Source organism: Mauremys mutica, chromosome 1, assembly GCF_020497125.1.
Source record: "Mauremys mutica isolate MM-2020 ecotype Southern chromosome 1, ASM2049712v1, whole genome shotgun sequence".
Classification (NCBI taxonomy): Eukaryota; Metazoa; Chordata; order Testudines; family Geoemydidae; genus Mauremys; species Mauremys mutica.
Window position 1 is genome coordinate 296213172 of NC_059072.1, and position 14086 is coordinate 296227257.

Consider the following 14086-nt stretch of genomic DNA (forward strand, 5'->3'; position numbering starts at 1 on the left):
ATATGAGTCAGCAGTGTGCCCTTGTTGCCAAGAAGGCTAACGGCATATTAGGCTGCTTTAGCAGGAGCATTGTCAGCAGATCGAGGGAAGTGATTATTCCCCTCTATTCGGCACTGGTGAGGCCACATCTGGAGTATTGCGTCCAGTTGAAAAACTCTGATTACTTTGAGCAGGGTCCAAAACCAAGCAAATGCAAGAAACAACAAGAAAACAGAACTATCAAACTATGTGCATGCCATAACTGAGTAAATGTATAATCATATTATTACTGTTAGTCTTCTCTGTCTCATCCTTTCCCTTTCATATTGTGTGATTCCTTGGCATTATTTCATGTATAAAATTAGATGGTTTGGGAGGTAGAGTTAATTTGTTTTTATTTGTTCTATGAATCACCTAGCAAACAGTTTGGGGCACTATAAAATAATAATAATTGATAACTCTACTAAACCCCCCTTGTGTTCAGGATTAAAATAATCACCTTTTTTACTTAATGACATTTAACTATATTTTTACAACATGTCCAATCAACAGCTCTCTCTTTATTTGCTTGCTATTGATTCAATATGGTACTTTGAAACTGATCTACTGGTGCAACTATTGCATTCTACAACTGTGCAATTAAAAAGGTCCCATTTAAACAGCTCTATCATATGCACTACACAGGCAGATTAATTTTCTAATCAAAACATTCTGGAAAATAATTAAGCATGACATTAAACAGTTTTGTGCTAATTATACTCCCCATGAAGAATTCCAAACAGAATTTAAAGTGCTAGAGAAACCTACCAAAGCAAAAGTGCTTTACTGTACTTTAAGAAAAATCAAACATTCATATAGTAATTTTGGTTGTAACTCCTCTTCTAAATTAACCTATTCTTCCATAAAATAATATTATGACCCAAATCCTGCAAAAGGCTATGTGTAGTGGAACGTTATAGGTATACACACACAGAATGGGGTTCAATGGGGTTTACAAGGGTGTAGGGGTCTGCCTGTATAGAACAAACTGAGGGATCAAGGCCTGTACTGTTTCCTTGTCATTGTTTTGTATTTAAGCAAGTCAAGTTATTTTAGAAAAGGTGATTGTAATTGTTCTGGGTTTTTAATTTGATTTTATTTTTATTGCATTCAAGACAAACAAAAAAGAAAAAATTACAATGGGTAACCTGGGTATTTTATATCACATAATGGAAGCAAAAGGAGACTTGTTCCTTTTACTTCTGTTATTTGATATAAAATACTCAGGACATAGGCACAGATATAGAGTTAATTCCTTCCAATGTCTATTACCTTGTACTTATAAACAAGGAAATTCATTTGCCATTGAGCTGGTCATTTACTTTGTTAGGTCTTTCTGAAGTTGCTTAGTTTCTCCACTTTTGACTAGCATACCAATGTTGTCACCTTACAATTCACCCTGTTTTCCATCTAATTTATAAATATTTTAAATAACTGTAATGTTAGAATAGAACCTATGTCATCTCACTGTTAGTCTTCTGTCATGATGACAGCTCCATAAACAATGTATGAGGGAGGATAATTGAAAATCACATTGAACATCTAAAATATAGATCTAGATGCTTGTTCAGTATTGAAATAAAATAGTAACATGCATAGTAATAATGATATACTTCAGAGTGCTTCTTGCTATTATTTTTAAGAGGAATGTTAAAATCTTGAGTCTAGGATATAGAATTTGAGGTATATAGTTATTATTATAGAAATAGCTTATTTGTTTAACCTGTCTCACTGTATTTATGTTTTTTTCTAATCAGTTCTTCCAAAAGAGTAGGGTTTCTCTTTTAGTAACTCAATCTAGAAAATGTCTAACTGATTAGGTAGATTAAATTTAATTATGAGTTATTCAAAGTTCATTAGTATTGTGTCCTGGAATAAGTCTCCAGTGGTCAATAGACCTTTGGTGTCCCATCTTTGAAAATTAGCCTCTTCTGGTCCTAGAGTTAATTTTGAACAAAACTGTTTTTTGTGAAATGTTTGAAGGACAATTCCTTAGAAGAGGAGCATTCCCCATTTTCAAGTAAAACCTGGTCACTCTACTCAGAGTATCCTAAGGCTGAATCTGTCTGGCAAGCATTTTCCAGGCCTCTGCAAGCATTTTCTTATCTAGCAAGGTTATGCAGCCAGTAATCATGCATCAAGCGCCTATTTCAGCCAGTATTTTTTTCATTAGGCTTTGCTGTTTGCTAAGCAGAATTAGGCCTTGCTGTTTGCTAACAGAACAGACCACCAAGGCCAAATTCATCAATACTATCCGGTCAACTGAGGGAACTGCTCTGACAACTTGCAAGGGCCATTGTAATGGTGAAAGCAGCTGGAGTGAAATGGGGCTGCTAGTTTTTCTCTATACTGGTTCCTATGTTGACAGTGCGTGTGGACGCATATTTAGCTTCACTTCACGCACACCTCAGTTCTCGCTCCTTGTAATAACGTCAGCGAGCTGAGGGCCACCCCCCCAGGAACGAGAGCGCCGAGCTCTGGTTTCCCACCCCAAGTTCTGCTGGATACACCAATCCCTGCGTGCGTAGCTGGGAGACACTCCACCCAACGGCGACTACAGTTCCCAGCATGCAATGCCAACTATTCCCCGCCTGGTTATCGCCGCGTTGCTTTTCGGGAGATGTAGTCCGGCTGGGGCTGCCCCTGTGGTTCGAAGAACAGCGCTGGTGCAGCCTCGCCGGGCAAACAGCTGATTGGCAGGGATTGACAGAAGGTCCGACCAATGATAAAACAGGCATACACGCCCGCGGTTCCTGATTGGTTAGTTCGGGATGCAGGGGGCGGGAGTGGCAGTGGCGGGACTATTCGGACGCGGCAGATTGTCCCGCGGCTGGGAGAGCCGCGCTGGAGGAGCGAGTTGTGGCAAACCCGGATTTTCCTTCTCCGCATCCGAGCAACCCGCGTGGCTGCTGGGGCAGAGCGAGCAGCCGGAGGCGCCTGAGATTAGAGGAGCTTCCCGGCTAAATCCCCTGCCGGGCCGGGCCGAGGCGGCGGCTTTACCCTGAGCCCCCCCCCCGCGCCGCCCAGCTAAGCCGCTCTAATCACAGACACACGCCGGGCGCGGCCGAGGCCAGCGGCGCCAGCAGGGGAGAGCCCCGGGTCCGCCGGCCTAGGCGAGTCAGTGGCCCACCCGCCTGCGACCTGCCCGGGCAGAAGACCAAGCCGGGCTCCGCGCCCCTTGCCATGGAGCCGCGGCGGCCGCAGCAGCGCTACAGCGACTCGTCGCCGCCGCCGCCCGTCCGGGGGCCCCGAGAGAACAAGCTGCTTCGCAGGAAGGTGCCCGCCGGGGCGGGGAGTGGGCCCGGCCCGGAGGACGCGGCTGTGGACGGCAGGAAACCCAAATTTGTAAGTGTGAGGCGGGCACAGGGCTCCTGCTGCTCCCTAGTCAGTGGGGCAGGAAGCAAATCCCGGCCTTGCCCGGCCAAGTCAGCCCCAGGGCACCTGGGTGGGTCCGGCGCTGAACACCTCAGGCGGGCGGTGCTGCCCCTCCCTGGCCCCGGGGGCCCGCCCGGTGGCTGCTTTTCCTCCCGACCCGGCCCCCGAGGAAGGGTGGGCGTCGGAAACGCCAGCAGCTCGAGCCAGTTTTAAAATCACACATATCCGGGCCCTGCCCTTTCTCCTCAGTCCCCTGCCGAATTCACTTTCCCGGCTTCATGTAGTCCGCTCTCCTCTAGTGCCCTGCAGGGATGGGGAAGCTGACCGCACCGAGAGGGCCTGGAAAGTTGTACTTGTTAGAGGCGGAGCTGGGTGGGACTTGCTTATCAGCATGCTGAGCGCTCACCTGAGCGAGTGGATGGTCAGCGGTGACAGCTCGGGCCTGTCGACGGGGGGAAGAGAGAGAACTGGCTCAAAACAACTATTGACGTTGCCAGTAATCCTTTAAATTCATATAGTATGTGTCGAAAGACATTTTGTTAGGGACCTCTAGGCTCCTGTAAACTGGGTTTGCTGTCACAAATTAAATCCTAATGCTTCTGATCTACTAACACAGAAGGGTTCGGGAGCTGCTGGCTGTTCATGGAAAATTAAAGAAATCAAAAGTGGTACCTAGAAGGCTGCGTAATGGATAATTTAAGAAGGAGTTCAGCGAGAGCACTCTTGATAGCCAGCATTCGATAGTGAAAGCAAGAATCTCTCAGCTGGGTTACAGATGCCTTTTTAAGAACCACAGCATCTACTGTTTCTCAGCTGTTAGGTGTGGGCAGGATCTCTCAGAAAGGTATTAAAGTTAGGTGTGGTCTTCATAGAAAGTTTTTTTGGTTTGTTTGGTTTTGGGGGGTGGGGGGGGAGGTTATAACCTGAAGTGTGAATTTAAATCAGCATAGTTATATCAGTATATTTCACACCCCAGTCTTATTTTGAGTGTATTTTTTTCCTGTTTAGTTCATATTGCTTGGATAGATGTTTTAGCTAAACTAAATGAAATTAACAAAAGAACTTGTGTAAGCGTGTGCACGTGGAGTGTTACGTATGTCTAACTAGATTTGTATAACAGCAGAACTTTTCTGTGTAGACTATCCAGTAGATTTTGCTGGTGAGGGAGCTTTTCGTTTTCTGGCTAGTAGATTTCATCCTGTAGTTCAGTGGTCTCCAACCTTTTTATGTCCAAGATGACTTTTTGACTATAAGGGCAACCCAGGATCTATCCCACCTCTTTCCAAAGGCCCAGCCCACTCCATTTTCTCTCCCCCCCCCCCCCCGTCCCCGGCTTGCTCTCCCCCACCCTCACTTTCACCAGGCTGGGGCAATGGGTTGGTGTTCAGGAGGGGGTGTGAGTGCTGGGCTGGGGACAAGGGATTTGCAGTGTGGGAGGGGGCTCTGGACTGAGCCTGGAGAAGGGGGTTGGGGTGCAGGACGGGTGAGGGATGCAAGCTCTAGGAGGGAGTTTAGGTGCAGGAGGGGGCTCTGGGCTGGGGCAGAGTGTTGGGGTGCAGGGTGTGGGCTCTGGAAGGGGGGTTGGGGCTTGCGTTTGGAGTGCGGGGGGTATGGGGTGCTGGCTCCAGAAGGGGGCTCAGGGATGAAGGTTGGGGTGTGGCCTCCCACTGGGTAGTACTTACCTCTGGCGTCTACCGGTCTGGTGTGCGTAGCGAGGCTAAGGCAGGCTCCCTGCCTACTGTGGGCCCACACCATTCCTGGAAGGGGCCAATGTGCCCCTGTGGCCCCTGGCAGGGACGGGTGCACATGGCTCCACACTGCCCCTCTCTGCAAACACGGCTCCTGCAGCTCTCTAGGCCAGTGTGGGAGCAGCACACAGACGGAGACCCCTGCTTCCCCATCCCTGGGGCTGAGTTGGCTGCTTCCGGGAGTGGTGTGGGGCCATGTAGGCAGGTAGTCTGCCTTAGCTGCAGCCACACTATGCCGCCAGAGATCGCAATTGACTGGGAGACCCTCTAGGATCGACCTGTCGATCACAATTGACAAGTTGGTGACCATTGCTCTAGTTAGTGAGTGGTCTAACCAATTTTGTTTCTTATAGTCATTAATGATCTGACTGATTTTACAGTTAGGTCAGGGATAACTTGTACCTGGTATTCCTGTACACCTGGTGATTTCTTATACTATCTAAAAATCCCCTGTAAAAAAATTACTTTCACAGGGTGAGTTATTTTGACATGACAAAGTATTATTTTTCTCATCATAATCATAGAAGGGAAGGATAATAGACTCTTTCTTGATCAGTATGTTTTTGGACTGGACTTCATATTTTTTGAGACAACTATTTAACGTTCTTTCTTAAACCATAGTCTTCACTTCTCAACTTGTCTTGCACAGTGTTTAATCTAGTATACCTAATGGTATACCGCAAACAGTTGTAAAAGAGCACCTTAGGATTTACTCTTTCATAAATTGATTTTTAACTGCTCATCTGATCATAGTCAGATCTTAGTCACAACTTGCTGCTCACAAATTAAAACTTTGTGAACACATGCTGAGTCATTAACTGTGATTTTAAAGAAATGATGGGGGAGTTGTATGATTGAACAGAGAATGAGGCTGTACAATACTGAATACAGTGGATCAGAGCTTTGGATTCTGTCCAGGACTGCAGCAAGAATTCTCCGTTTTACTTTATTAGCAGCTGCTAGAAATAAAAGCTGCAAATACCCCAGACAACTGTTGTCTAACAGTTAATGATTCCTAATAAAGTACCTGGGGCAGTCCAGTATAATGGCACAGATTCCTCATTGTAACCCTTCCACGCTGATTTGCAGTCCATAAGTGCAGTCATCCCATATATGTAAGGCCCTACCAAATTCATGGTCCATTTTGGTCAATTTCATGGTTGTACCTTTTTAAAAATTGTAAATTTCATTACTTCAGCTATTTAAATCTGAAATTTCATTGTGTTGTAATTGTAGGGATCCTGACCCAAGAAGGAGTTGTGGGGGATTGCAAGGTTATTGTAGGGGGGGTTGCGGTACTACTGCCCTTACTTGTGCCCTGCTGCTGGCAGAGGCACTGCCTTTAGAGCTGGGAACCCAGCCAACAGGCGCTGCCCTGTGGCTGCCCAGCTCTGAAGTCAGTGCAGGAGTGAGGGTGGCAATACTGCGAGCCCCCTAAAATAACATTGTGACCCCCTGCAACTCCCTTTTGGCTCAGGACCCCCTATTTGAGTAACGCTAGTCTCCTGTATAGTATAGGATAAAAGCACACAAAAGACCAGATTTCACATGGGGGGGAAACCAGATTTCATGGTCTGTGATGTGTTTTTTTTCGTGGCTGTGAATTTGGTAGTGCTCTACATATATGCTATACCAGTAATAAGGCTACTTCTCTGGCTGGCTTTGTTTTCCAGTCCCAGCTCTCAGGCTGCCTGCTACTCATCTTTTGCTCTATAACCAGTTCCCAGACTTCTACACCAAGCTTCTGCTCAGCTCCCGCTTCTGGTTCTTTGCCAGGCTGATCCCTTCTGACCTCAGAATGTTACTTCCTTCTCCTGTACTGTCAGGATTATGGAGCTCTTTATTGGGCGGATGGTGAACTAGGTAACTCAGTGCTTTTTTCAGGTATGCCTATACTGCAGCTAGGACCATGCTTCCCAGCACGGGTAAACAGACTTAAGCTGGTGTGCTGAAAACAGCACTGAGGTTAAAGGTAGCACAGGTGATGGCCTGGGATAGCCACCTGAGTACATATCAAGTGGGTCAGGGCAGGTTTTTTAGTCAGGTGGTTAGATTGAGGTGCCACCCATGCTACTTTCAGCTACACTGCTATTTCCAGCATGCTAGCTTGAGCACAAGTAGCATGTGTTTGTCTACGCATGCTGGGAAGAATAGTCCCAGCTGGACTGTGGTGTGGAGTGTTTCCTTAGTGGTTATACAGCTTGGAGGTTGGGGAGGGGTGAAAACAAGCCAGTAGGTTCATTACAGCATAGTTATAATCTGAAAGTGATGCTTTAAAAAAAGACATGCATTATGAAATTTAATTTTATGTGTAAGTGACTTTCACTTTAAACTTGCTCAGTTTCAGAGTGTGGTAAAATGGCTTATATATAGGGTACCTGAAAGTCAAGTGTCAGCCAAATTCTTCCTGCAGTCATACAGGTGTTACTGAAGGCAGTATTTGGCTCTGATGCACGAGCAGATTAGAATGCCACTCACTGTCTTAACTAAATTGGCTTCTCAGCGATAAGCGAAACAAATGTTCACTGCTTTTAGTTTTGTCCCTGAAATGAACAGCTATGACCACACCAGGAGGGTCAGGTCTGATGATAGAGCCACTTTTTAGGTGTTTTGTTGGGGCGTGTGTGTGTGTTTACTTTGTGGAGCATTAAACTAGTAAGAGGGCCAAATATTTAATTTGCAGCAAGAATTGTCAGTCCTTCAAATTGTATAGTATGCTTGTAGCATGATAATGCCCAGAAGCTTTGATTTTTATCAAGGCTCTTATGCTGAGTGCTGAACAACTATGACGGAAGCCAGTTCTGCCCCAAAAAGTTTATAATCTAAATGACATTTATTAACTAAACTTGGGTTTTAAAAGTTGTGATAAATATTTTCATATTTTTTTTGATTGCTGTTTTACGTATTAAATATCTGATTTGTGGACTGTTTTTGTAGCATCTCTTAAATCTAACTAGTGAAAGCATATGGATCTTGGTGTTTACACGGACTTTTCAGTGCTTACATTAAGTGCAAAATATTCCATGTACTTGAATATTAAACTTAAACTGTAACTTCTGCCCAGAGGGCAGTAAGAAAAAGAATCATGTAATTAATATGCTTGGATGTTGATACTGTGTGCACCTGGTTGGAACAGACTTCTTAAATTATTGGTCCTGCTTTGAGCAGGGGGTTGGACTAGATGACCTCCTGAGGTCCCTTCCAACCCTGAGATTCTATAATTCTATGATTTGCAGTGTGGGAGGGGGCTCTAGGCTGAGCCTGGGGAAGGGGGTTGGGGTGCAGGAGGGGGCTCTGGGCTGGGGCAGAGTGGTTGGAGTTCTGTGTTCCAAAATCTCCTTACCTTAATATTTATCATAGTGCCAAGGAGCCTTAGTTATGAACCAGGGCCCAATTGCATTAGGCGATGTACAAACATAGAACAAAAAGATGGACCCTGTCCCCAAAAGCTTAGGAGACAAGACACAACAAATGGATACAGACGGGGGAGTATAAGGAAACAATGAGATAATATTGGTCAGTATGATAGGCAGTGGTCTCAGTACACCAGCAGCTTAGTGGTTATCAAGTTCTTTTGCAGGTGTAACCCTTCTTCCAGGTGGTGTCCTCAGCAGCAAGGCCAGGTTCAATATCTAGGGATGCCTCTTAACAATGCAAAACAGAACTGGCTCATGCCCCTTCCCAGTAATCTGGGAAACCTAAACACCATCCTGGGGCCGCTCTAAGAAGCAATACTTCGCAAGCACGGAGTCTGTGAATAACAAAAGAAAACTTTTCTTAAAAAGGAAAGGGAACCCAGGATTAATTTATGAAAACCCACAACCACAATTGACAAGCATGTGACCATAAGCAAACACTCACCTCACAGAATGTTGGGCAGCATCCTTTGTTGCAGTTTACCACCTTGCACTGTGAAAGATTTAGGAATGAATGTCCCTTTAACACACCACTCCCTTTAGCCTCCACTGTATCTGATTAACAGTTGTTTTTGGTCAGCAAAGACTCAGGCCTTGTCTACACTACAGAGTTGTGTTAACAAAAGTTACGCTGCTTTAATTAATCTGCTGTTGCATGTCCACACTATGCTCCTTGTGTCAGCAGAGCACATCCACACTAGCAGCTCTTGCATCGACAGAGAGACCAGTGAGCAGTGCACTGTGGGTAGCTATACCACTGTGCAACTGGCCGCAGGATGCTTTGGGAAGGGTTTGCAGTGCCTCATGGGTACCGTATTCCATGATACAGGTTTCTCAATCCCATCGTTCCATGGGCATCCTAGTAGATTGCCAGCTGGTTTTCAACTCAAGTATGGAGCGGGGAGAGTATGTGATGGTGTGCGTGCGTGCGCGCGGGGGGAGACACACGCACGTGTGTGTGTGTATGTATGTAAGAGAAACGGTGTGTGTGGTAGGGGAGAGTGTGTCGGGATGCTGTCTCCAAGTTCACAGTTCCTATTGCCTGGGGAGAGCAGGATTCCGAGTTAATGATTTGCTGTTTGCTGCCCCAGTAGAGGGGCATGCTCAGCTGTCAAAACTTCCCAGAGCTTTGAAACAGGATGGCATGTCTGCATGGATGTATACAGTGCAGCTGAGTTCAAAACAGTGAGCAGAGTGGGCATTGTGGGATACTGGGGAGGCTAGTTATGGTGATATATCAAACGGCAGCGTCTACACTGATGCTTTGTCGCTTTAACTTTGTCGCAGAAAGCTCTGTGCCACTTGTCAAGGTGGTTTTATTTTGTCAGCAAAAAAGAAGAATTTTGCTGACTAAAGTAGCATTGTAATGTGTACACCTCCACTATTTTGTTGGTAAAAGCTGCCTTTTGCCGACAAAACTAGTGTGTACACAGCCTCAGAGTTGAGAGATACACAATTTCAGGTTGGGGGGTGAATCCACAGGAATGTATGTGGGACAATTGAGCAATGTGTCTGCCGCTACCGTGGGACTCTAAACATCATCAGCAATAAGCCAGTTGTAAACAATTTCTAATTGCTTCTTGCTGGCACTGAGACCTTGCCAACACCTAATAGGCCAGGGGTCGGCAACCTCTGGTATGCGGTTCGCCCGGGTAAGCACCCTGGTGGGCCGCGCCAGTTTGTTTACCTGCCGCGTTGGCAGGTTCAGCCGATCGCGGCTCCTACTGGCCGCGGTCCCCTGTCCCAGGCCAATGGGGGTGGCGGGAAGCTGCGGCCAGCACATCCCTCGCCACTTCTCGCTGCCCCCATTGGCCTGGGACAGCGAACCGCGGCCAGTGGGAGTCACGATCGGTCGAACCTGTTGACGCGGCAGGTAAATAACCTGGCCCGGCCCGCCAGGGTGCTTACCCTGGTGAGCCACCTGCCAGAGGTTGCTGACCCCTGATATAGGCTGACCTGTTGCTCAGGGCTGTGAAAAGTTTTGCGCCCTGAGCACTGTAGGTAGGTTGACCTAACCTCTGGTGGAGATGTAGGTAGGTGGACAGAAGGATTCTTCTGTTGACCTGGTTGTGGCCTCTTGTTACATTGGATAATGTAAATCGACTGGGTGTGGTGGTGGAGAAAATCCTTCTGTGGATCTAGGAAATGTCTACACTAGAGTGTGATGATGGCATTGCTGTAGCTGTTCCACTGTAATGTAGACATGCCCTGAGTCTTTTCATGTATAGACTTTAACCCTTGAAAGGCAGTAGCTGTTTCTAACTGAAGTCAATGGGAACACTTCCACCCACTTCAGTGGAAGTTGGATTGATTTCAGAGTGCACTTTTGACCAGTCTTTAGCAATTGTCAGTCTGCAGTGTTCCAGTGAAGTTCATGTGAATTATGAATAATTTCTTGTTTGCGCCAATTTGTTTTGATGAAAAAAGCAGAATGACACTTAATGTTAAGAATGTCTGGAAATTTATGAAGGAAACCTACAGATGAGAAGAAATGGCCTCTTTGTGTTTGGATCCAAATTAGTTTTTTCTTATTTCTTCCTGATATAAATATTTCTAATTATGAAGCAACTGAATTAGTGCTGGAGTTACTGCAATGTAAAACGTTAGATTAATTTAGATTCATCTTATAGGAATGATTACTGAACAGATGTTACCTAGAACACCTTATTGCAGTTTTGTGGAATTCCTTAATTCTTCATGTTGTTGTTGTTGGCTTGAATTGACACTCTGGTTTATGGCATTAAATTTTGTCACGGGATTTTAATGTCTTTCTACACATTCTTTATAAATTTAATTCAAAGTTGTCTTTTTATATCTAATTCAAATGAACACACTTATAACTTGTGTATTCCTGAATACTATTACTGCATATCAACAGTCATGTCAGTGTAACTCAACCTTTAATCACTTCTCCCAGACTGTCTTCCAAATAAACACTTAGGATAGGGTGGTGTATGTTTTCATTTCAAAACCCTACATTAACTACATGTTAAGACTGCAAATTAGAAATCAAAGGTAAAAAACGTTGTCAGACTATTGAACAGCACTTTAAAAACATGATTGTTAAAGTGACTGTAAAAAGGAATATTGTTGCTCATCAGATCTGCCTGCTTTATTTGTAGATTTTTTTGCCAGAAGGGATCATCTAGTCTGACCCTGTGCATACTACAGGCTAGAAGACTTCACTGTATTAATTCCTGTTTCAAGTCCTATAGCTGTGCTTGACCTAGATCAGGGGTTCACAAACTAGGTTTGTGGCTTGTTCAGGGTAAGCCCCTGGTGGGCTGTGAGACCCTTTGTTTACCTGAGTGTCCGCTGTTCCTGGCCAATGGGAGCTGCGGGAAGCCAATGGGAGCTTCCCTCTTATGCCATGACAGCTTACTTTGCTTCAGAGCCTTAGGTGAGGGACCTTGTCAGTGGCTTTTTGAAAATCTAAGTACACTATATCCACTGGATCCCCCTTGTTCACTTGCTTATTGACCGCTTCAAAGAATTTTTGTAGATTGCTGAGGCATGATTTCCCTTTACAAAACCATGTTGACTCTTCCATGTTCATCTATGTGTCTGACAATTCTGTTCTTTACTAGTTTCAACCAGTTTGCAAGGTACTGAAGTCAGGCTTATCAGCCTGTAATTGTCAGGATCCCCTCTGCAGCCTTTTTAAAAAATTGGTGTCACATTAGCTATCTTCCAGTCATCTGATACAGAAGCTGATTTAAGTGATAGGTTACATACCATAGTTAGTTTTGCAATTTCACATTTGAGTTCCTTCAGGACTGCTGGGTGTGTACCATCTGGTCCTGGTGACTTATTACTGTTTAGTTTATCAGTTTGTTCCAAAACCTCCCCTAATGACACCTCAATCTGGGACAGTTCCTCAGATTTGTCACCTAAAAAGAATGGTAGGTTTGGGAATATCTCTCACATCATCAGCCATGAAGATTGGTGCAAAGAATTCATTTAGTTTTTTTGCAATGGCCTTATCTTCCTTGAGTGCTCCCTTAGCATCTTGATTGTCCAGTGGCCCCACTGGTTGTTTAGAAGGCTTCCTGCTTCTGATGTACTTACAGAATTTTTTGCTGCTACTTTGAGTCTTTGGCTACCTGTTTTTCAAATTCTTTTTTGGCCTTCCTGATCATATTTTACTTGCCAGAGTTTATGCTCCTTTCTATTTTCCTCTGTAGGATTTAACTTCCACTTTTTAAAGGAGCCCTTTTTGCCTCTAACTGCTTTTTATTTTGTTGATTAACCATGGTGGCACTTTTCTGGTTCTCTTAATTTTTTTTCTTTTTTAATTTGGGATATACATTTTAATTCAGCCTCTATTATGGTGCCTTTAAAAAGTTTCCATGCAACTTGCAGCAATTTCACTTTTGGCATTGTACCTTTTAATTCCTGTTTAACTATAATTTCCTCATTTTTGTGTAGTTCCCCTTTCTGAAATTAAATGTTACTGTGGTGGGCTGCTTTGCTGTCTCCCCCTCCCCCACCTGGGATGTTAAATTTTACTGTGTTATGGTCACTATTACCAAGCAGTTTAGCTATGTTCTTAGACCAGATCCTATGCAACACTTAAGACTAAATCAATAAATGCCTCTCTTCTTATGGGTTCCGGGACTAGCTGCTCCAAGAAGCAATCATTTAACGTGTCAAGAAATTTTATCTCTGCTTCTTGTCCTGCACCCAGGGCATGCAGGAGGGGTGCGGCAGGGGGTTGGGGTGCGGCAGGGGGCTCAGGGCAGGGGGTTGGGGTGCAGGAGGGGTGCGGGGTGCAGCAGAGGGCTCAGGGAAGGGGGTTGGGGTGCAGGAGGGATGCAGCAGGGGGCTCAGGGCAGGGGGTTGGGGTTCAGGAGGGGTGTGGCAGGGTTTTTTGTTTTTGTTTTGTTTTTTTAACTGTTGAGCCTGCAGATTGTTGGTCTTAGGCCTGTCCAGGCTGGATGAGCGAAGTGTCTGCTAGCTTCCTTAATATCTAGCTTTCTGAAAAGTTAAGTATCTGCCATCTTCACTAAAGTCTACAGTTCTGCTGGTGAACAGTCATGTGTTTGTCAAACCCTTCTATTCAAGCTTCTTTTGTCCAATTCCATTAAACATTCCCTAATGGGAAGTTGTTTCTGGTAGCCATTATTAAGGTTAAAATTTTGTCACGGATATTTTTAGTAAAAGTCAGGGACAGGTCACAGGCAATAAACAAATTCACAGAAGCCTGTGACCTGTCCCTGACTTTTACTAAAAATAACTGAGACAAAATGGGTAGGGAGAAGAGTCCAGCACCCACCGCTGCTGGGACTGTGGGGTTACCCCTGCTGCCCGTGGTAGCTTGGAGCTGTGGACCCATGGCTGAGAGCTGTGGGGTCCCCCTGCAGTGGCTGGGCAACTGCAGGGCTCCCTCGCCAGCTGATAGTTCCAGCCCCTGTGCCCTGGGGCTGAAGAGGAAAATGTCATGGAGCTCTCTGGAAGTCAGATTCTGTGACTTCCGTGACAGAATCTTACTTAGTCATGATATCAGCCGAAATTGTAGAGAGAGAGCTA

The 14086-nt window shown here is 45.2% G+C and overlaps 1 protein-coding gene across 2 annotated transcripts in view; it reads left to right on the forward strand.

Annotated features, from left to right (window-relative positions):
• Positions 1-2805: 2805 nt before the first annotated feature.
• The window catches only part of DIAPH3 (diaphanous related formin 3), a 509860-nt gene continuing 498579 nt past the window's right edge, over positions 2806-14086 (forward strand). For both annotated transcript variants that reach the window (XM_045012145.1, XM_045012154.1), the window contains exon 1: positions 2806-3363. In XM_045012145.1, the coding sequence (XP_044868080.1) occupies positions 3202-3363 (162 nt within the window). In that variant the 5' untranslated portion in view covers positions 2806-3201. The remainder of the gene's footprint in view (positions 3364-14086) is intronic.